At 43.1% G+C, this 17,014-nt stretch overlaps 1 protein-coding gene across 1 annotated transcript; it reads right to left on the bottom strand.

Annotated features, from left to right (window-relative positions):
* Positions 1–2,551: 2,551 nt before the first annotated feature.
* On the bottom strand, positions 2,552–7,712 carry c20orf85.S (chromosome 20 open reading frame 85 S homeolog). Its single transcript, XM_018238210.2, has 4 exons — positions 7,481–7,712; positions 4,739–4,820; positions 4,137–4,238; positions 2,552–3,051 (listed from the first exon to the last, which is right to left on the bottom strand). The coding sequence occupies exons 1-4, from the start codon at positions 7,546–7,548 to the stop codon at positions 2,896–2,898; spliced, it is 408 nt and encodes a 135-aa protein (XP_018093699.1). The 5' UTR covers positions 7,549–7,712; the 3' UTR covers positions 2,552–2,895.
* Between the last annotated feature and the right edge of the window lie 9,302 nt (positions 7,713–17,014).

The raw sequence follows: 17,014 nt of genomic DNA, 5'->3' as shown, positions 1-17,014 counted from the left end.
TTTGTACCTCGCCAGTAGAGATTGGCATTTGTAAAGAAAGTAACTTTTCTACGTTTTTCCGCTTATTTTGGCCAATTTTTGATAAAACTCACACCATGGGAAATACAAATGTCAATTATTTTCCTGCAGGGGCGTCACTAGAAAGTACTGAACATATCTGCCTTCATCTCTCAAGTTGTTTGTAAAAGTAATTGCAACGGAAGGCCGACTCCGGAACACTGTAAATTTTGATATCAGTTACATTTACACACAATTATAAAAACCAGGGAGAATAAGGAACAGATGTATATTGGAAAGTTGCTTAAAAAATACATTTCCTTTCATTATGCAAAAAACTGGTGGGCTGGGCCATCTATGTTTTTTTTTTTACTTGTAGGGGACCCTGGTCACCAATGGGGGGTTTCTTTAACTTGTAGGGGACCCTGGATCACCAATGGTTTCTTTTAACTTGTAAGGGGGGCCTACCCCTAAATCTGGTCCAGCACTGGCCCCTCAATTGCCCCTTGCCTACCTGATTGCCTTTTGGATAGGAGGAGGAGACCCCGCCAACTCTGATGCCACATTTTGAAGTTAGTGTCCAGAAAAATGGTCTGGGAGCATAAATATACATAGGGGCAAATTTACTAAAGGGTGAAGTGACTAACACTGGCGAAAATTCGCCAGCGTGATGTTATTTCGGTACTTCGCCGATTTACTAACGGGCGCAGGTGTAACTTCGCTAGCGAAAGAGATTGTCACTGACACTTATTCGCACTCAGTCGTCAGGCGAAGTTGCGCTCTGGCAAATGGACGTAACTCCGCAAATTCACTAAGATGCGTATTTTACTGAACGTTACCTCTTGCGTTAGACTTGCCTTCACCACCCCAGACCAGGCGAAGTGCAATAGAGTAGATAGGACTTCCTTAAACTTTAGTTGAAAATTTTTCTAAGTCCCAAAAAACGCTGGCATCTTTTCCATTTTTCAGGGTGATAGACTGCAAGAGAGCGTACAAATTTTTTGGGGTAACCGGCTTCCCCCCTACATTTCCTAACATATACAGTGGGCTCATGTGTAGGGCAAAATAACACCTCTATTTTATTTTATTAAGCTTCCCTGGGCTTGTGTAATGTAATGTATTTGCTGCAACATATACGTCCATTGAACTTTAACTTCCCGGCATATGCAAATTAGCCATCGCTATTGCAACTTCGCTCTGCTTGCCGAATTAACGCTAGCGCAACTTCGCCAGCGTTCGGCGCCCTCGACGCAAATTTGCATGTTAGTAAGTTAACATAGTCTGGAGAAGTGTTGCGCTGCCTCCGAAGCCGTCGCTGGCAAATTTTTGCCGCTTAATAAATTTGCCCCAGAGAGTCCTGGTTAGGGGGCAGGTCTGTGGAACAGAATAATGATGGGGTATAGAACATTTCCACCTACATGCGGCAGATCAGATTGCACAATGGGAACAAATTCCTTGGGTTCTTGATGCTATAATGGATGCTGTTGTTATCAGACAAGTTGGATTTGGACTAAATTGAATCTAAAAACTTTAAATCTCAATGTAAATTGCATATTGCTTTCTTATTGGACTCCCGGGACTGCTCATAATTGGCACCTTGCAGCACAGAGGTCCTATGTTTGATTCCAGCCAGGGCACTATCTGCTGGGAGTATGTATGTTCTCCCTGTACCAGCGAGGGTTTCCTTTGAGTATGTATTTCCCAATACATACAAGAATGTTAAAGGAGAAGGAAAGGTTAAAACTACGCCAGCTTTATCAGAAATATATTCTGGAAATACACCAGTAAACCCTAAAAGTAATTCTGCTCTGAGTCCTCTGTCAAAAGAAACACTGAATTTCTTTCCTTCTATTGTGTACTCATGGGCTTCTGTATCTGACTTCCTGTTTTCAGAATAAACCTCCAGGGCTAGGGCTTGAGCATGCTCAGATTGCTCCTCTCTCCCTCTCCCCCTCCCTCCTCCCCTCCCTGCTTTAAAGGGGTTATTCACCTTTTAGATAACTTTTAGTATGATGTAGAGCATGATATTCTGAGACAATTTGCAATTGGTTTTCATTCTCTATTATTTGGGGTTTTTGAGTTATTTAGCTTTTTATTCAGCAGCTCTTCAGTTTTTTAATTCCAGCCATCTTGTAGCTAAGATCCAAATGACCCTAGCAACCATGCATTGATTTGAATAAGTGACTGGAATATGAATAGGAGAGAGGCTGAATAGAAAGATGAGGAAGAAAAAGTTACAACAACAATACATTTGTAGCCTTTGTAGAAGGGGTCAGCGACGCCCATTTGAAAGCAACTGCTTCGTTAGCTTTCCTTCTCCTTTAACTGGCTCCTGATAAAACTGCCCCTACTGTGTGTTTCTGTGAAAGGGACCTTAGAGTGTAAGCTCCAAAGGGGAAGGGACTGATGAAAATGATGTATCATCTCTGTAAGCACTGGGGAATATATTGGCACAGTATAAAAAAGGAGAATAATAACAATTAACTTTGTTACATTTCCTTCATGTTATTCGTCTGGGTGAAGAACTGATAAAACTCTCCATCGGCAGCATCACTCAAGCGTGCAGATTTATTAGCCTTTAAGGTGATCGTGTCAATATTGGGGAGGCTGGAGAAATAATAAATCAGTTGTTATGGCTGCGATTCTCTCGTGGCTGCCCCACCATATGTCATATCAACATTCACACACACACATATATATATATATATATATATATATATATATATATATATATATATATGTAAATGTTGATATGAATATATATATTTTGAAGCTGAGTTCTCCCGTCATCCGAAAAGAGAGTTCAAATTTTGTCATTTGTGGCATTTTATTGCTATGTTGCAACATTTGTTGGCCACGCAGCATTGAGCTTGGGGTATTTGGCATGGAGGGGCAGCGTTAGTCCATTGCTTCAGCGGGCCAGTTCATCCGCTTACAGAAGTCCCCTTGGGGGTGGCTGGATTTTCCATAGCGGTCCAGTTGCAGTTCCAGGACGCTGGATCTCCAGCCGACAAAACCTTGCGTGGTGCGGGGCACGGGGGGTGAAGGAGCCACCTTGATAAGGAAACAATATTAGCTTGTGCCAGTTCCAAAACACATTCAACATTGGTGCTGCCCAAATCAAACCAGCTGTTACTGTAAATATGGAAGTAACTGGGCCCCACACCAAAATTATTCTATAGATGCATATACTGGAATATATGTTCCCTCAGGCAGGACCTGCTATTTGCCACAAGGTGAAACGGTGGGTACTCGTATCAGGCACCCAATTGGAGAGGTGCCAAAGTGCAAGTTACAGGTGTAGATAATGGGTGGGGCATGTAGATAATGGGTGGGGCTTGCAGGATGAGCAGGTTAGGCTGGATTGTGGGTGGGGTTTTTGGCATACTGGGTTTGGCTGGTGGATCAGGGATGAATGTGTAGGGCTCTTTGGCTTTGTGCTAGACTGGGGCCCCATTGAAATTAACATTCCTAATGCGTGCATGGTCACACTTAGGGTTGCCACCTTTTTAAAATAAAATTACCGGCCAGTGGTGGGGGTGGGTACTAAGTGGGCAGACCGTGGCGCAAAAAGGGGCGGAGCCGGCAGTAACAACCCGAAACACAGCCCGCAGTCCAGAATCGCACCTTCCAGGTCACGTAAGCGCTGTGACAGGCGCTGCATAGCTGGGGGATTTCAAGCAGGGAGGGAGGAGGGAGCAGCGAAGCTGCTTAAAATTAAGTGGCGGTTCCTCCCCTCAGAATTTTACCGGCAATGTAATTTTTTAATACCGGCACCGGCCTTGAGACACTTTTTTCCGGCTGGGCCAGTTAAATACCGGCTGGGTGGCAACCCTAGCCACACTTTCAATTCACCAAGCCATTACCCCATTAAACCAAAACCAGTCTATGATGCATCCAAATCCCACCCACTTCTCTGCAGAGGGGAAGGGCCGCTATCTTAGTAGTATATGGTCCCATGATTACTGATGATGGCCCCGCACAAAATCATTTAAAAATAAGAAGAATAAGACATATAAAATAAAGACTATCTGCAATGTCTCCGTGATATGGAGTCCCCACATTAACCTCTCCTTTAAACTGCAAAATAAAAAGTTCGGAACAGGTTATGAACCAATAGGATCAGAATATGTCCTGACCTGGATGTGCTTCTCCAATGGGGTGACGGGATGAATACGCATATGCTCAGGGGTTCTCAAGCATGGCCGCTCCTTCTTCTCTACTTTCTCATTTTTCAGCAACTGAAATTACATAAATCACAGGGAGAGGGGGAGTAATTAAAGTTTTGTTCATGTACATTAGAGAATTAGGGGGTGCAGTGGAACAGCTATGCAATGGGGTTACGCAGCGTCAGACTGGGAAACCAGGGGCCCACCCAAAAAACTTAGACCAGGGGCCCACTCTTAGTACTATTATTCTTCCTCTCCTCAATTAACTTCTATTCTCCTAGTTGGTTTTCTTTATACTATAATTAATTATTCTATCTATTTAGCCTCTTTATTCTCATAGAAATAGGAAATGGCCATGAAATAAGTTTAGCAGCGTGAGAACCCACTGACACCTGGGCCCACCGGGAGTTTTCCTGGTATCCCGGTGGGCCAGTCCGACACTGTGGTTACGTCTCCTTTATTTTAATTTTACTGGGTTCCTGTTGACTTTTGTAACTGCTACAGGGACAAAGAATTCTAGTTATGCTTCCCCTTTAACACTTATCTTTCTGATTTGCTATTGGTCGCTTTACCTCATCAGGAGGGGTAGTTAGAAATCCCCAGTTATCCGGCCATCTCTTAGCAGTCGCCGTCTCGGTTTCAATATGAGCTCTCCTTAAATTAAAGAGGGACAAATCATGTATTAGGTGTCTAATAATTAGGTTCCCCCTCCAGCACTGTATCCATAGAGACGGCAACTGGTGTTGTTTTGCATGCGGATACCAATGGCAACATGAAAACACAGCAAGGCTTCCATTAATTCTATCAGTGATTACACTATAAACAATGGCTTATGAGTAATGATAAGTAATAGAACCAAAGCATTTAAGTTAATTATGACAGCAACATAATTGGTTGTTAGCATTTTGTGCAGCAGTACCCTGTCTCCGTTTCTTATTCAGCAAGGACAGTAACAGCAGTGAGGAAGTATCAGGTGCCTGGAATCTCCCACAGCCACAAACAACCACAAATTTAAGTGGAAGTAGAAGGAATGAATTGCTGTTGCATTCGCTGTCCTCAATAGACCGGGGGCAGATTCACTAAAGGATGAAGTGTCGCCAGCGACTGCTTCGCACACATCACACCACTTCGCCAGGCGCAAATCCGCTACCACTACACTAATTCACTAATATGCGAAGTTGCATAAAAAAAAGGGTGCCGGCATCAAAAATGAGACGCCGGCGCCGTTTCGCGAATTTTTCGCCGTTTTGTGAATTTCGCACGAAATTCGCAAATTTTCCGGCGAAGCGAAAAGGCGCAAATTCACCCATCACTATTAATAAAGACAAAAGAGTTAATATGATGCCCTACACATGACATATGACATACACATATGTTAGGAGAAAACCGGTTACCCAAAAAAAGTTTGTTAGGACACTTCAAAAAAGGAAAAGTCGCCAGCGTTTTTGGAAGTGACAAAAGATTGAGGAATAGGGATGTAGCGAACTGTTCGCCGGCGAACTAGTTCGCGCGAACTTCGACTGTTCGCGTCCGCCGCAAGTTCGCGAACGTCGCGCGACGTTCGCCAATAGGCGTTCGCGTCAAAATCGTTCGACCATTCGATCGCTAAAATCGAACGATTTTTGTTCGATTCGAACGATTAAAATCCTTCGATCTTTCGAATCGAACGATTTTCGGATGTTCGAAGTTCGCGAACAGTTCGCGAACAGTTCGCGAACTGTTCGCATTTTTTGCCGGTGTTCGCGAACGGCGTTCGCGAACACATACTCGGCGGTTCGCTACATCCCTATTGAGGAAGATGTAGCTTCTTTTTAGCACTTGGCAACGTCAACTCTGGGAAACGAACGTTCAGTAAAATCCGCACTTTATTGAATTTGCGGAGTAACGAAAAGTCGCCTGGTGATAGAGTGCGAACGCTAGCGACAGTCTCTTTCACTAGCAAATTGGTGATGTCCCTGCGGGTGGCAACGCTGGCGAATTGACTCTAGCATTAGCCATTTCTTCCATTAGTGAATCTGCCCCCAGGTCTTTGTACTGTAGGTTGTATTATGAGTATGTTTAGGGCAGTGTTTTGGGCAGACCAAGGTACGACCATATGTGCCCATGACTCTTTTTTCCCCCCACTTTTTGTAGGAATAGCATGAAGCCCAACAGTCATTTTATCGCTAATTACCCTCAAAATGTTAATTCCCCATGCTTTGTGTGACAGCACCAAATTCACCTAAATTGCACTTTCTTGGCAACAAACCTAAAACAGAGAAATAGTTTTTTTTTCTTTCAGTTTTAGTAAAAAATAAAGGAATATATTGAATATCTCCAATTTGGCAGATACAGTAGATACTTTCAAGGAAGAGATGGGGGCTTCTTCTGGGTTACAGTTTGTTCAATGCACATTGTAAGACCACTACAAAGCTAGGGTGGGTCTATTTTGATCACAACCTGCTTTATACCCACAACTAAGGGTTAGTTCACACAAGGAGATTCAGGTAGATTTTTTCGACTCACGAGGAAACTTCGGACGACTTCGGAAAACGAAGCGCCACGTGTGCTTTAGCGCAGGCGACATTTCATTATAGCGGATGGGAAGACATGCGGAGGCAGTTCGGGGAGATTATCACCCAGAAGAAGAGGCGATTAATCTTCCCTAATCTCTTCGTGTGAAATAACCCTAATCCAACCCACAACAGCTTTATCCAGAACCACTACCTGCCAGTGCAATAAAACCAGCTGTCATCATAAACACAGAAGTGACATCATAACCCCAAAAGTGACATTAAAAACACAGAAGTGACATCATAACCACAGAAGTGACATTAAAACCGCAGAAGTGACATCATAAACACAGAAGTGACATTAAAACCGCAGAAATGACATCATAAACACAGAAGTGACATTAAAACCACAGAAGTGACATCATAAACACAGAAGTGACATCATAAACACAGAAGTGACATCATAACCACAGAAGTGACATCATAACCACAGAAGTGATTATGAAAAAAGAGTAAAAGAAGATTTTCCAACCTATAGCCTGCCCCCCATACGACCACCCAATACCTGAATTATTCCAAAAACACTGCATGATACCAGAAGGTCCCCTGGTTTAAAGGGGCCAGTCCCAATTCCCCAGGTCTCCCATACATCCCAACTCCCAACCTCTCCTCTATTATACAGTATGTGACCCAGGTATGTGAGTATATGTGAGAGCGTATGAGAGAGAGTACATGCATGTGTATATAAAAGAGAGTACAGGACAGAGTACGTATGATGAGAGTATGAGAGAAGCAGCGGGCAGTACCCAGACATATTCTCACCATATAGAATCCTGTGCCACATAGTTGGTTTTCTTTCCCTGGTCCTGGCTGGCTTTGGGTGCTGCCATAGCTCTTATTCAGCTCTGCAGTGCAAAACACACCATTGTGTACACGTTGCCAGGCAACCAGCTACAAGCAGACGCTATAGAGCAGGGTGTTGTTGGAGAGATGGCAGAGTTACAGTTCAACCTTCCTCTTCTTAGTAGCTGTAAATAGCAATCAGAAATAATAATAAGGGGCACTTTGGGAGGCAGGGGGTACAACACACCAGGGATGTCCGATCAACGCCCTCCATCTGCCTCATCCTTTCATGATTTATGTCGATTTTTTGCCTTGTTTGCCCCCTCCCTCTGCTGCAAATAAAATCCACCGAATTCCTCAATTACATGAACTACAAGTCCCAGCATCCAAAGCAGGGTTCATGTCGTGGGAGTGGGGGTGTCTATTTATGAGAATAGAACTTTAGGACTTTTAACCGGTACAATTAGTTTCTTTGTTACCCCCCAGCAACAATGTGATGGAGACATGACAGCACTTTTACCCGGGGCCCAAAAATGCTACTCCAATATAGGTCATGTATTGCCTCTAACATGCTGAAGTCTAGATGCTGGGGAATGAGCCAAATATCCATAGATATTTCCCTAAGGAGGTTTATCAACCAAACCAACAACTAAATATACTTTTTTTCTGTATTGGTTAATGGACTTTGGGTTCCCCCTCCCTTCCCCCTGACACAAACTTGAATTGTCTCTTATTGACTTTTATTAATAAAAATTGTATTCATGCATAATAACACCTTATAAAAGGACACACAAACGTACAGTATGAGGGTATAGCTTGTTGAGTGCCCAGAACATTCAGTCTCTGTATATTTGTATTTATACATATGGGAAGGAGGTGCCATATTGTTTCCCTTAGACAGTACAGTATGAGGGTATAGCTTATTGTGTGCCCAGAACATTCCTTCTCTGTATATTTGTATTTATACATATGGGAAGGAGGTGCCATATTGTTTCCCTTAGACAGTACAGTATGAGGGTATAGCTTATTGTGTGCCCAGAACAATCCTTTTCTGTATATTTGTATTTATACATATGGGAAGGAGGTGCCATATTGTTTCCCTTAGACAGTACAGTATGAAGGTATAGCTTATTGTGTGCCCAGAACATTCCTACTCTGTGTATATTTGTATTTATACATATGGGAAGGAGGTGCCATATTGTTTCCCTTAGACAGTACAGTATGAAGGTATAGCTTATTATGTGCCCAGAACATTCCTTTATATGACAATTTATACTGGCATGAGCTTCTCAAATGGTAAAACCCAAGAACACACATTTCCCCTATTTTTTAGGAGAGACCTGGACCCAGTCTAATCTAAGATTCAGGAATAATAAAATAACCCTATTTTTAAAAAATAATTTATTTTTTCATTGTAATATCAAAATAGTAGCTTGTACTTGATCTCAACTAAGATATAATTAATCCTTATTGGAAGCAAAACCAGCCTATTGGTTTTATTTAATGTTTACATGATTTTCTAGTAGACTTAAGGTATGAAGATCCAAATTATGAAAAGATCTGTTATCTGGAAAGCATTCTGGAAAACTGGTCCCATACCTGTACTTCTCAGCACCGGAGACGTAGGGAAATACCACCCCAAAATACCCAGGAACATGTCCTAGTCATCCAGGTGCTGTGACCTATTGGAGTTCTAATCACCAATTAGGACAGCAATTAAATCAGCAGAGTCTCTAATCAGGATGGGAAAAGGTTATTCATTCTCCTGTTTAATTGACTCCTGCTGTTTCCTCGGTGCTATTAATCTGCCGCTGCCTTTCTAATATTTCTAAAAGGTTCAGATGAGAATAAAAGGGACATTTTTAAATAGAAGATCAGCTCAGATCTCTTCAGACTAAAGACATGCCCACACTCAAGGACAGCGGGCAAAACTTGGGCACAAATTTCCCCGTGATCTTTGTTATGCTCCTTTTTCAACGGTGTCCTGTACTGGGTGAATAAGGGGCAATATACAAGTCAGATCATAGAGAAATATACACAACGTTTATGTCAAGAGGGTGAGCTTCAGCCTGTGGGTTATTCCATGACATTTCAGGAGTATAATCCTTCTCAGGATTCCAATGTTAAAGCCACAATGCATGCTGGCAGTTGTAGTCAGCAACAGGTGACACTCAGAATGGAGGCGAGAAACAGCCACCCATATGGGAAGTAACATACACTTTAAGGGCTCTTACTGACGAGCGGTTGTAGCTGCGCTCCCCTGCGTTCCGTTTTTCTGTGTTCAGCCGCAGGGGAGCGCAGGAATAGATGCATTACGTTTTTTCCAATGGGGATGTACTCACACAGGTGCGTGTAGGCGCCAAACGCAGGTTGAGACGCAACATGATGCATTTTTCCTGCGTTCGGTCTACATGCGCCTGTGTGAGTACAGCTCCATTGGAAAAAACGTAATGCGTCTATTCCTGCGCTCCCCTGTGGCTGAACGCAGAAAAACGGAACGCAGGGGAGCGCAGCTACAACCGATTGTCAGTAAGTGCCCTAACAGTGGAAATTACACGTGCCTTGGTACACAGTAAGATATGCAACGTATACTGGGTTGCCTGCTTGAAGGGGATCTCCAACCCACCCCCCATATGAAATAATTAAAGCTAATGCCATTCTAAGCAGCTTTCCCACCTACACTCTCAATACAATTGCTATTGTCTGTCCCTTTACTCACTGTACTGCTGGTTCTGACTATTGAAACAACATTGCAGAATCCAGACCCACGAAGGAGTGTATTTTGGTTTCTAACAACTTCATAGAGTTGTACAGTATGTTCCCCAACCATGTCATAACCTTGGGAAGAGAGTGGATAATTTATAAATCAGACGCAGCATTACAAAATCCTCTGACAATTGTTAACTGTGCGAAGGTTGCCACCTGGCCGGTAAAAATGATGGTTGATCCCAATGTTATTAATAGGGAAAAAAGATAAATATACAGGAAGGCTGCTATTTTTTTCCAGAAAAGGTGGCAACCCTAACTATGCGGCTAGCAGCTTTTACACTGCTGCGTCCCACTGGCTTTCCTATAACCTGTCTCCAGCAATGCTTTTATATTATACAGGTATGGGACCTTTTATCCAGAATGCTCAGGACCGGGATAAGAGATGTTTACGTAATGTGGATCTTCATACCTTAAGGGCAGAGACAAACTGTCAGATTCGCCTAACCTCCCCGAACTGCCTTCCTGCCAGCTAGAATGTGAATCGCCACGGGATGGCACTCGGAGCACTTCATTTTCCGAAGTTGCTCGAAGTTGCCTGATAAAGAAACTTTGGGCGACTTCGGAAAATTAAGTGCTCCGAGTGCCACCCCGCCAGCGATTTATATTCTAGCTGGCGGGAAGGCAGTTTGGGGAGATTAGTTGCCCCGAAGAAGAGGAGTTTTGTCACTTGGAGACTCCTCCCCCAGGAATCTGACTGTGTGTCTCTGCCCTTAGTCTACTAGAAAATCATGTAAATATTAAATAAACCCAATAGGCTGGTTTTTGCTTCCAATAAGAATTAATTTTATCTTAGTTGGGATCAAGTACAGAGAAAAAGGAAATCCGTTTGAAAAATGTGGATTATTTCGGTAAAATGGAGTCTACGGCAGACAGACCTTCCGTAATTCGCAGCTTTCTGGATAATGGGTTTCTGGATAATGGGTCCCATACCTGTAAATGTATATTTGTGAAAGTTTCCAAATCTTTTCAATAACTAAAATGAAATGCCGGCGCATCACCAACATTGGGTTGCAGGGCTTATGGTGGCCATACACAGGGAGATCTCCCCCCGATATGCCCACATTGAGGTGGGCGATATCGAGCTGATCCGATCGTGGGATCTAGGGCCCAACGTTCGGATCAGAATGGAGGCGATACGGGTGGGTTGGGACTGCATCAATGAACAGATTCGGCCATGATCCTACAGGATTTTTGGATGGCCCCACATATGGGCCAATAAACTACCGACTCGGACTGTCGGCAGCTTTTATCGGCCCGTGTATGGGGGCCTTTTGGAGCAGTCGCACAGGCTGAGGGGGTTTGAGAGGCAGTATGAAAATTCTACTTGGTAGTTTGCATTTCAAGCAGAATAAACCCAAATCCCTTAAATTGTTGTTTAATCCCAGTACTAGTTGCCTGGCGATAAATGAGCCTCACAGTAACTGGATATGCAATTAAATTATCTGTAAATCATTGTTTGCCAACTGGCTGAGATGAATTCCCTGAGAGAGGCTGCTTAGTGTTCCTTGTCTCCTGGAGTCTGTCTTTTGTAAACACAATTTCTTCTCTTTTATGTTTAATCTTGGTGCCAGCTAAAGTTGGATACGGCGGGTCAGGCCCCATTACCAAACTGCGATCATTCCAAATTAAAGGGCCAACACACACTTAGATTTCTCTGTGCAAAGGAAGTGTTTGTTTCTCATTCTGTACAGGTTGTGAGCAAATGTAGGGGGATGTTCCTGCTGAATTGTGCTTAGTACAGGGGAATACCTATGCTGCCATAGTTTTATGGGATCCCTCTGTACAGACTATGAGAAAACTTAGGGGGCTGTTCCTGCTGAATTGTGCTTAGTACAGAGGAATACCTATGCTGCCATAGTTTTATGGGATCTCTCTGTACAGACTATGAGCAAACTTAGGGGACTGTTCCTGCTGAATTGTGCTTAGTACAGTGGAATACCTATGCTGCCATAGTTTTATGGGATCTCTCTGTACAGACTATGAGCAAATTTAGGGGACTGTTCCTGCTGAATTGTGCTTAGTACAGGGAATACCTATGCTGCCATAGTTTTATGGGATCTCTATGTACAAACTATGAGCAAACATAGGAGGCTGTTCCTGCTGAATTGTGCTAAGTAAGTTGTATGAGTCTACATCCAGTATTGATATCTACAGGAGAGCAAAAATAGAGACCATCCATAGGGGGGATAAATGCAATTATGGGAAAGGCAACAAAGAAGCGCTTAAAAAAAATATTCAAATAGCTGAAAATGGAAGTAATGATTTAGTTTTAGGTGAGCTAATATGATTTTACCCCTCTGAAAATCCCACTGGTGGTCAGGACATACTTGGATTCAGCTCCTAAAACTCCAAAAGATATTGCTCAGGATCTATGGCCTGGTGGTTCCCATACACATGCTGGCAGTCTTAGTCCATGTCCTCTAAAACCATTGTCCATACAGACTGGGGTGCCTGGGGCCTACCGGGCTGCCACCCCAGAGGCCCCCACAAACCCCTCTTTGCCATGTCTCCCCCCACCCACAAATCCTCCCTTTCCTGTCTGCCCCACCCACAAAACCCCCTCTCCCCTGTCTCCCCCCACCCACAAGCCCCCTTCTCCCCTGTCTTCCCCCACCCACAAGCCCCCCACTCCCCTGTCTCCCCCCACCCACAAACCCCTCTCCCCTGTCTCTCTCCACCCACAAACAACCTTTCCCCTGCCTCCCCTCACCCACAAACCCCCTTTCCCCTGTATCCCCCAACCACAAACACCCCTTTCCCCTGTCTCCCCAACCCACAAACCCCTCTCTCACCTGTCTCCCCCCACCCACAAACTCCCGTCTCCCCTGTCTCCCCCAAACCACAAACCCCCCTGTCTCCCCCGACCCACAAATCCCCCTTTCCCCTGTCTCCCCCTAACCACAAACCCCCCTTTCCCCTGTCTCCCCCACCCACAAATCCCCCTTTCCCCTGTCTCCCCCTAACCACAAACCCCCCTTTCCCCTGTCTCCCCCACCCACAAATCACCCTTTCCCATGCCTCCCCTCACCCACAAACCCCCTTTCCCTTGTCTCCCCCACTCACGAACCCCCCTCTCCCCTGTCTCCCCCCAACCACAAACCCCCCTCTCCCCTGTCTCCCACCACCCACAAATCCCCCTCTCCCCTGTCGCCCACCACCCAAAAATCCCCCTTTCCCCTGCCTCCTCTCACTCACAAACACCCCTTTCCCCTGCTTCCCCCCATCCACAACCCCCCCATTGCCCTGTCTCACCTGATTTGGTGAGGACCATGAGGGTTGGGGCCCACCAGGTTTGTTCCCGATGTCCTGCTGGCCCAGTCCGACCTGTAACTCTCTAGTACCATGATTACAGCTTGCAATATATTCATAAACCTATAATATATTTTATTTACCCAAGGGGAACGGTAATGATTCTGACATATATAAGCAATGAACTGTAGTGCGGCAATGAAACCCCTACTCATTAACCTTCTGCAGCTGAGGAGAAAGGTTTACAACACACCATTGGGTTCAGCATTAATCATCTACATCCTCTTAATTAATATTAACAAATGAAATGTATTGTTGGTAAAAGAACTTTGCCTGTATTAAAGGTGATTAAGCTGATTTATTGTAACAGCAGAACTCCCCGGGTAAGCCAGCGATCACTGATTCAGCAGCTCAGTTGTGATTGTAAAGTGCAATGTTCTAATTTACAATAATCAATGATGAAGTTATCAAGAATATGCGAAAACCATTCACCGTCTTTGGTCAGTGATTATAGGAATAAAGGTAAGTTGCTTTGATATCTTGATCTCATTTTCTGTCCTTTGCCCAAGGGTATATCACATAGAAAACTGGTGGTCCAATGGTCTCATATAAAAGAATGTAACATGATCATGATCAACTACAACTATCAGTGATGTTCTAATTTAAAGGGATCCTGTATCAGTTAATAGTGCTACTCCAGCAGAATTCTGCACTGAAATCCATTTCTCAAAAGAGCAAACAGATTTTTTTTTTATATTCAATTTTGAAATCTGACATGGGGCTAGACATATTGTCAATTTCCCAGCTGCCCCTGGTCATGTGACTTGTGCCTGCACTTTAGGAGAGAAATGCTTTCTGCCGGGCTGCTGTTTTTCCTTCTCAATGTAACTGAATGTGTCTCAGTGGGACATGGGTTTTTACTATTGAGTGTTGTTCTTAGATCTACCAGGCAGCTGTTATCTTGTGTTAGGGAGCTGCTATCTGGTTACCTTCCCATTGTTCTTGTTTGGCTTCTGGGGGAAAAAGGGATGGGGTGATATCACTCCAACTTGCAGTACAGAAGTAAAGAGTGATTGAAGTTTATCAAAGCACAAGTCACATGACTTGGGGCAGCTGGGAAATTGACAATATGTCTAGCCCCATGTCAGATTTCAAAATTGAATATAAAAAAATCTGTTTGCTCTTTTGAGAAATGGATTTCAGTGCAGAATTCTGCTGGAGCAGCACTATTATCTGATTCATTTTGAATTTTTTTTCCCATGGCAGTATCCCTTTAAGGCACAACAAGAATTAAACTGATATTCTATGAGACAATGATTAATAAATAAATGAATGTTCCTAAAAACAATGACTCAGGGTACAGTGATATAGGTGGGATGGTCTATTAAAAGGTGCTAAGTTTGCTGTAGGTCTAATCACCCATAGCGACCAGCAGGCACAATCTGTTTGAAAGCAAACATCTGATTGGTTGGCTAGACTTCAGCCATCTTTGTGTCTTTTTATAGTGATCCATTAATGAATGCTCAACAATAGGTTGGCACATATAGGTAGGTACATTGATCCAGGAGTAGGTTTTCCATGATATCACAACTACAGTTGCAGTGATCCAGGAGTAAGTATTCCATGATATTATTACAACAATTACTGTGATCCATAAGTAACTATTCATGATATCAAGGCTACAGTTACAGTGATTGACGAGTAAGTATTCCATAATATCACAACTAAAGTTACAGTGATCCATGAGTAAGTTTTCCATGATATTATTACAACAATTACTGTGATCCATGAGTAAGTATTCCATGATATCACAACTACAGTTACAGTGATCCATGAGTACGTTTTCCACGATATTATTACTACAATTACTGTGATCCATAAGTAACTATTCCATGATATCAAGGCTACAGTTACAGTGATTTGACTAGTAAGTATTCCATTTTATCATAACTAAAGTTATAGTGATCCATGAGTAAGTTTTCCATAATATTATTATCGTTACCGTGATCCATAGCTAACTATTCCATGGTATCACGGCTACAGTTACATTGATCCATGAGTACGTTTTCCATGATATTATTACTACAGTTACATTGATCCATGAGTAAGTATTCCATGATATCACAACTACAGTTACAGTGATCCATTAATTAGCATTTCAAAATATAATGACCTCAAGGGTAGTGAAACAAAGATTAAGTATATCTGTCTTTACTTTACTATGATTGTTGTGTATATTGTCTAAGCCCAACTAATGATATCATCTTATGCTCCATTCGGTCATTACTGTATTATGGGTAGAGTTCAGCCCACAAGCAGGGCACTGAGGAAAGCAATGATTTTAGGTCCAGTTTATGCCCTAATCACTCAAAAGACTCCAACAATACAGTTACAGTATACTTTGGCTTCATAAAAGAAGGCTAAAAAAAGAATTACCATCTTAAATGCAACCTGAAATTTGATCTGAAATAAAGGAAGTGAGAAGGAAATCATCCAGAGATCAGAAAGAGTTAATTTAGCATGAAAACCAAAGGCATATTAATAGTTGAAAGCCACTGCGCTCTTTCGATTACATGGTACAGTGTTCCTGCAGTAAGAGAGCGAATAAAATCTGCATTGCACTTAATGCCTGAAATTAAAGAGCGCGGAGGCAGGCAGGGGGCCAGAGATATTTTAATCGCTGCTACATTCTTCTCCCAAAATATATTATTCAGGCACAATAGTTTGCTATGCTGGAAAGTTTTTCTGGGATGATTAGAAATGGATTTTTTTCCCCTAAATGTCTTTCATGTTTTAATTTTATGCATAGAGAATTAATGATCGTTACCCCTCCGAGACTTGCTGTCAGCTTAACATATTCACAATGATTTAAAACACAGATGTTATTCTGTCTAAAGCATTTCATAGAAAGGAGACAGCCATTATTCTCCAGTAGGGATGTAAGGCATTGGGTTCCACTTCACCCATTGTGTGCCATAGAAATGTTACAGTGGGTACAGGTTCAGACTTTATTACTATAAAAAAATGTTACAGACACAGTATATACAAACTTTGGGGTAACATTAACCTGCTATAGTTCCAGGGGTACCCAGGGCACAAATAAGCTCTCACCCCAAATCTCCCCCTAACTGGCCTTCAGACTGGACCCCCTTAACTCATAACAAGGTTACAGATATATAGAAACATTGGGGTAACAGTCACCCTGCTATAGTTCCAGGGGTACCCAGGGCACAAATAAGCACTCACCCAAATCTCCCCCCTAACTGGCCTTCAGGCTGGACCCCCTTAGCTCATAACAAGATTACAGATATATAGATAGATAGATAGATAGATAGATAGATAGAATAAGCACTCACCCCAAATCTCCCCCTAACTGGCCTTCAGGCTGAGCCCCCTTAGCTCATAACAAGGTTACAGATATATAGAAACATTGGGGTAACAGTCACCCTGCTATAGTTCAGGGGTACCCAGGGCACAGATAAGCACTCACCCCAA

Source organism: Xenopus laevis, chromosome 9_10S (genome assembly GCF_017654675.1).
Source record: "Xenopus laevis strain J_2021 chromosome 9_10S, Xenopus_laevis_v10.1, whole genome shotgun sequence".
Taxonomy (NCBI): Eukaryota; Metazoa; Chordata; class Amphibia; order Anura; family Pipidae; genus Xenopus; species Xenopus laevis.
The sequence above is the reverse complement of the archived record's forward strand: the minus strand, read 5'-3'. Positions and strand labels throughout refer to the sequence as shown.

Bases quoted from the DNA above. Each gene is read 5' to 3' on its own strand.
- c20orf85.S (XM_018238210.2), bottom strand. From the start codon at position 7,548: ATGGCAGCACCCAAAGCCAGCCAGGACCAGGGAAAGAAAACCAACTAT. The intron at 4,821-7,480 runs GTGAGAATATGT...CTTTAATTTAAG, and splicing joins GTGGCACAGGATTCTATATG to GAGAGCTCATATTGAAACCG. The intron at 3,052-4,136 runs GTCAGGACATAT...TTCCTTATCAAG, and splicing joins CATTGGAGAAGCACATCCAG to GTGGCTCCTTCACCCCCCGT.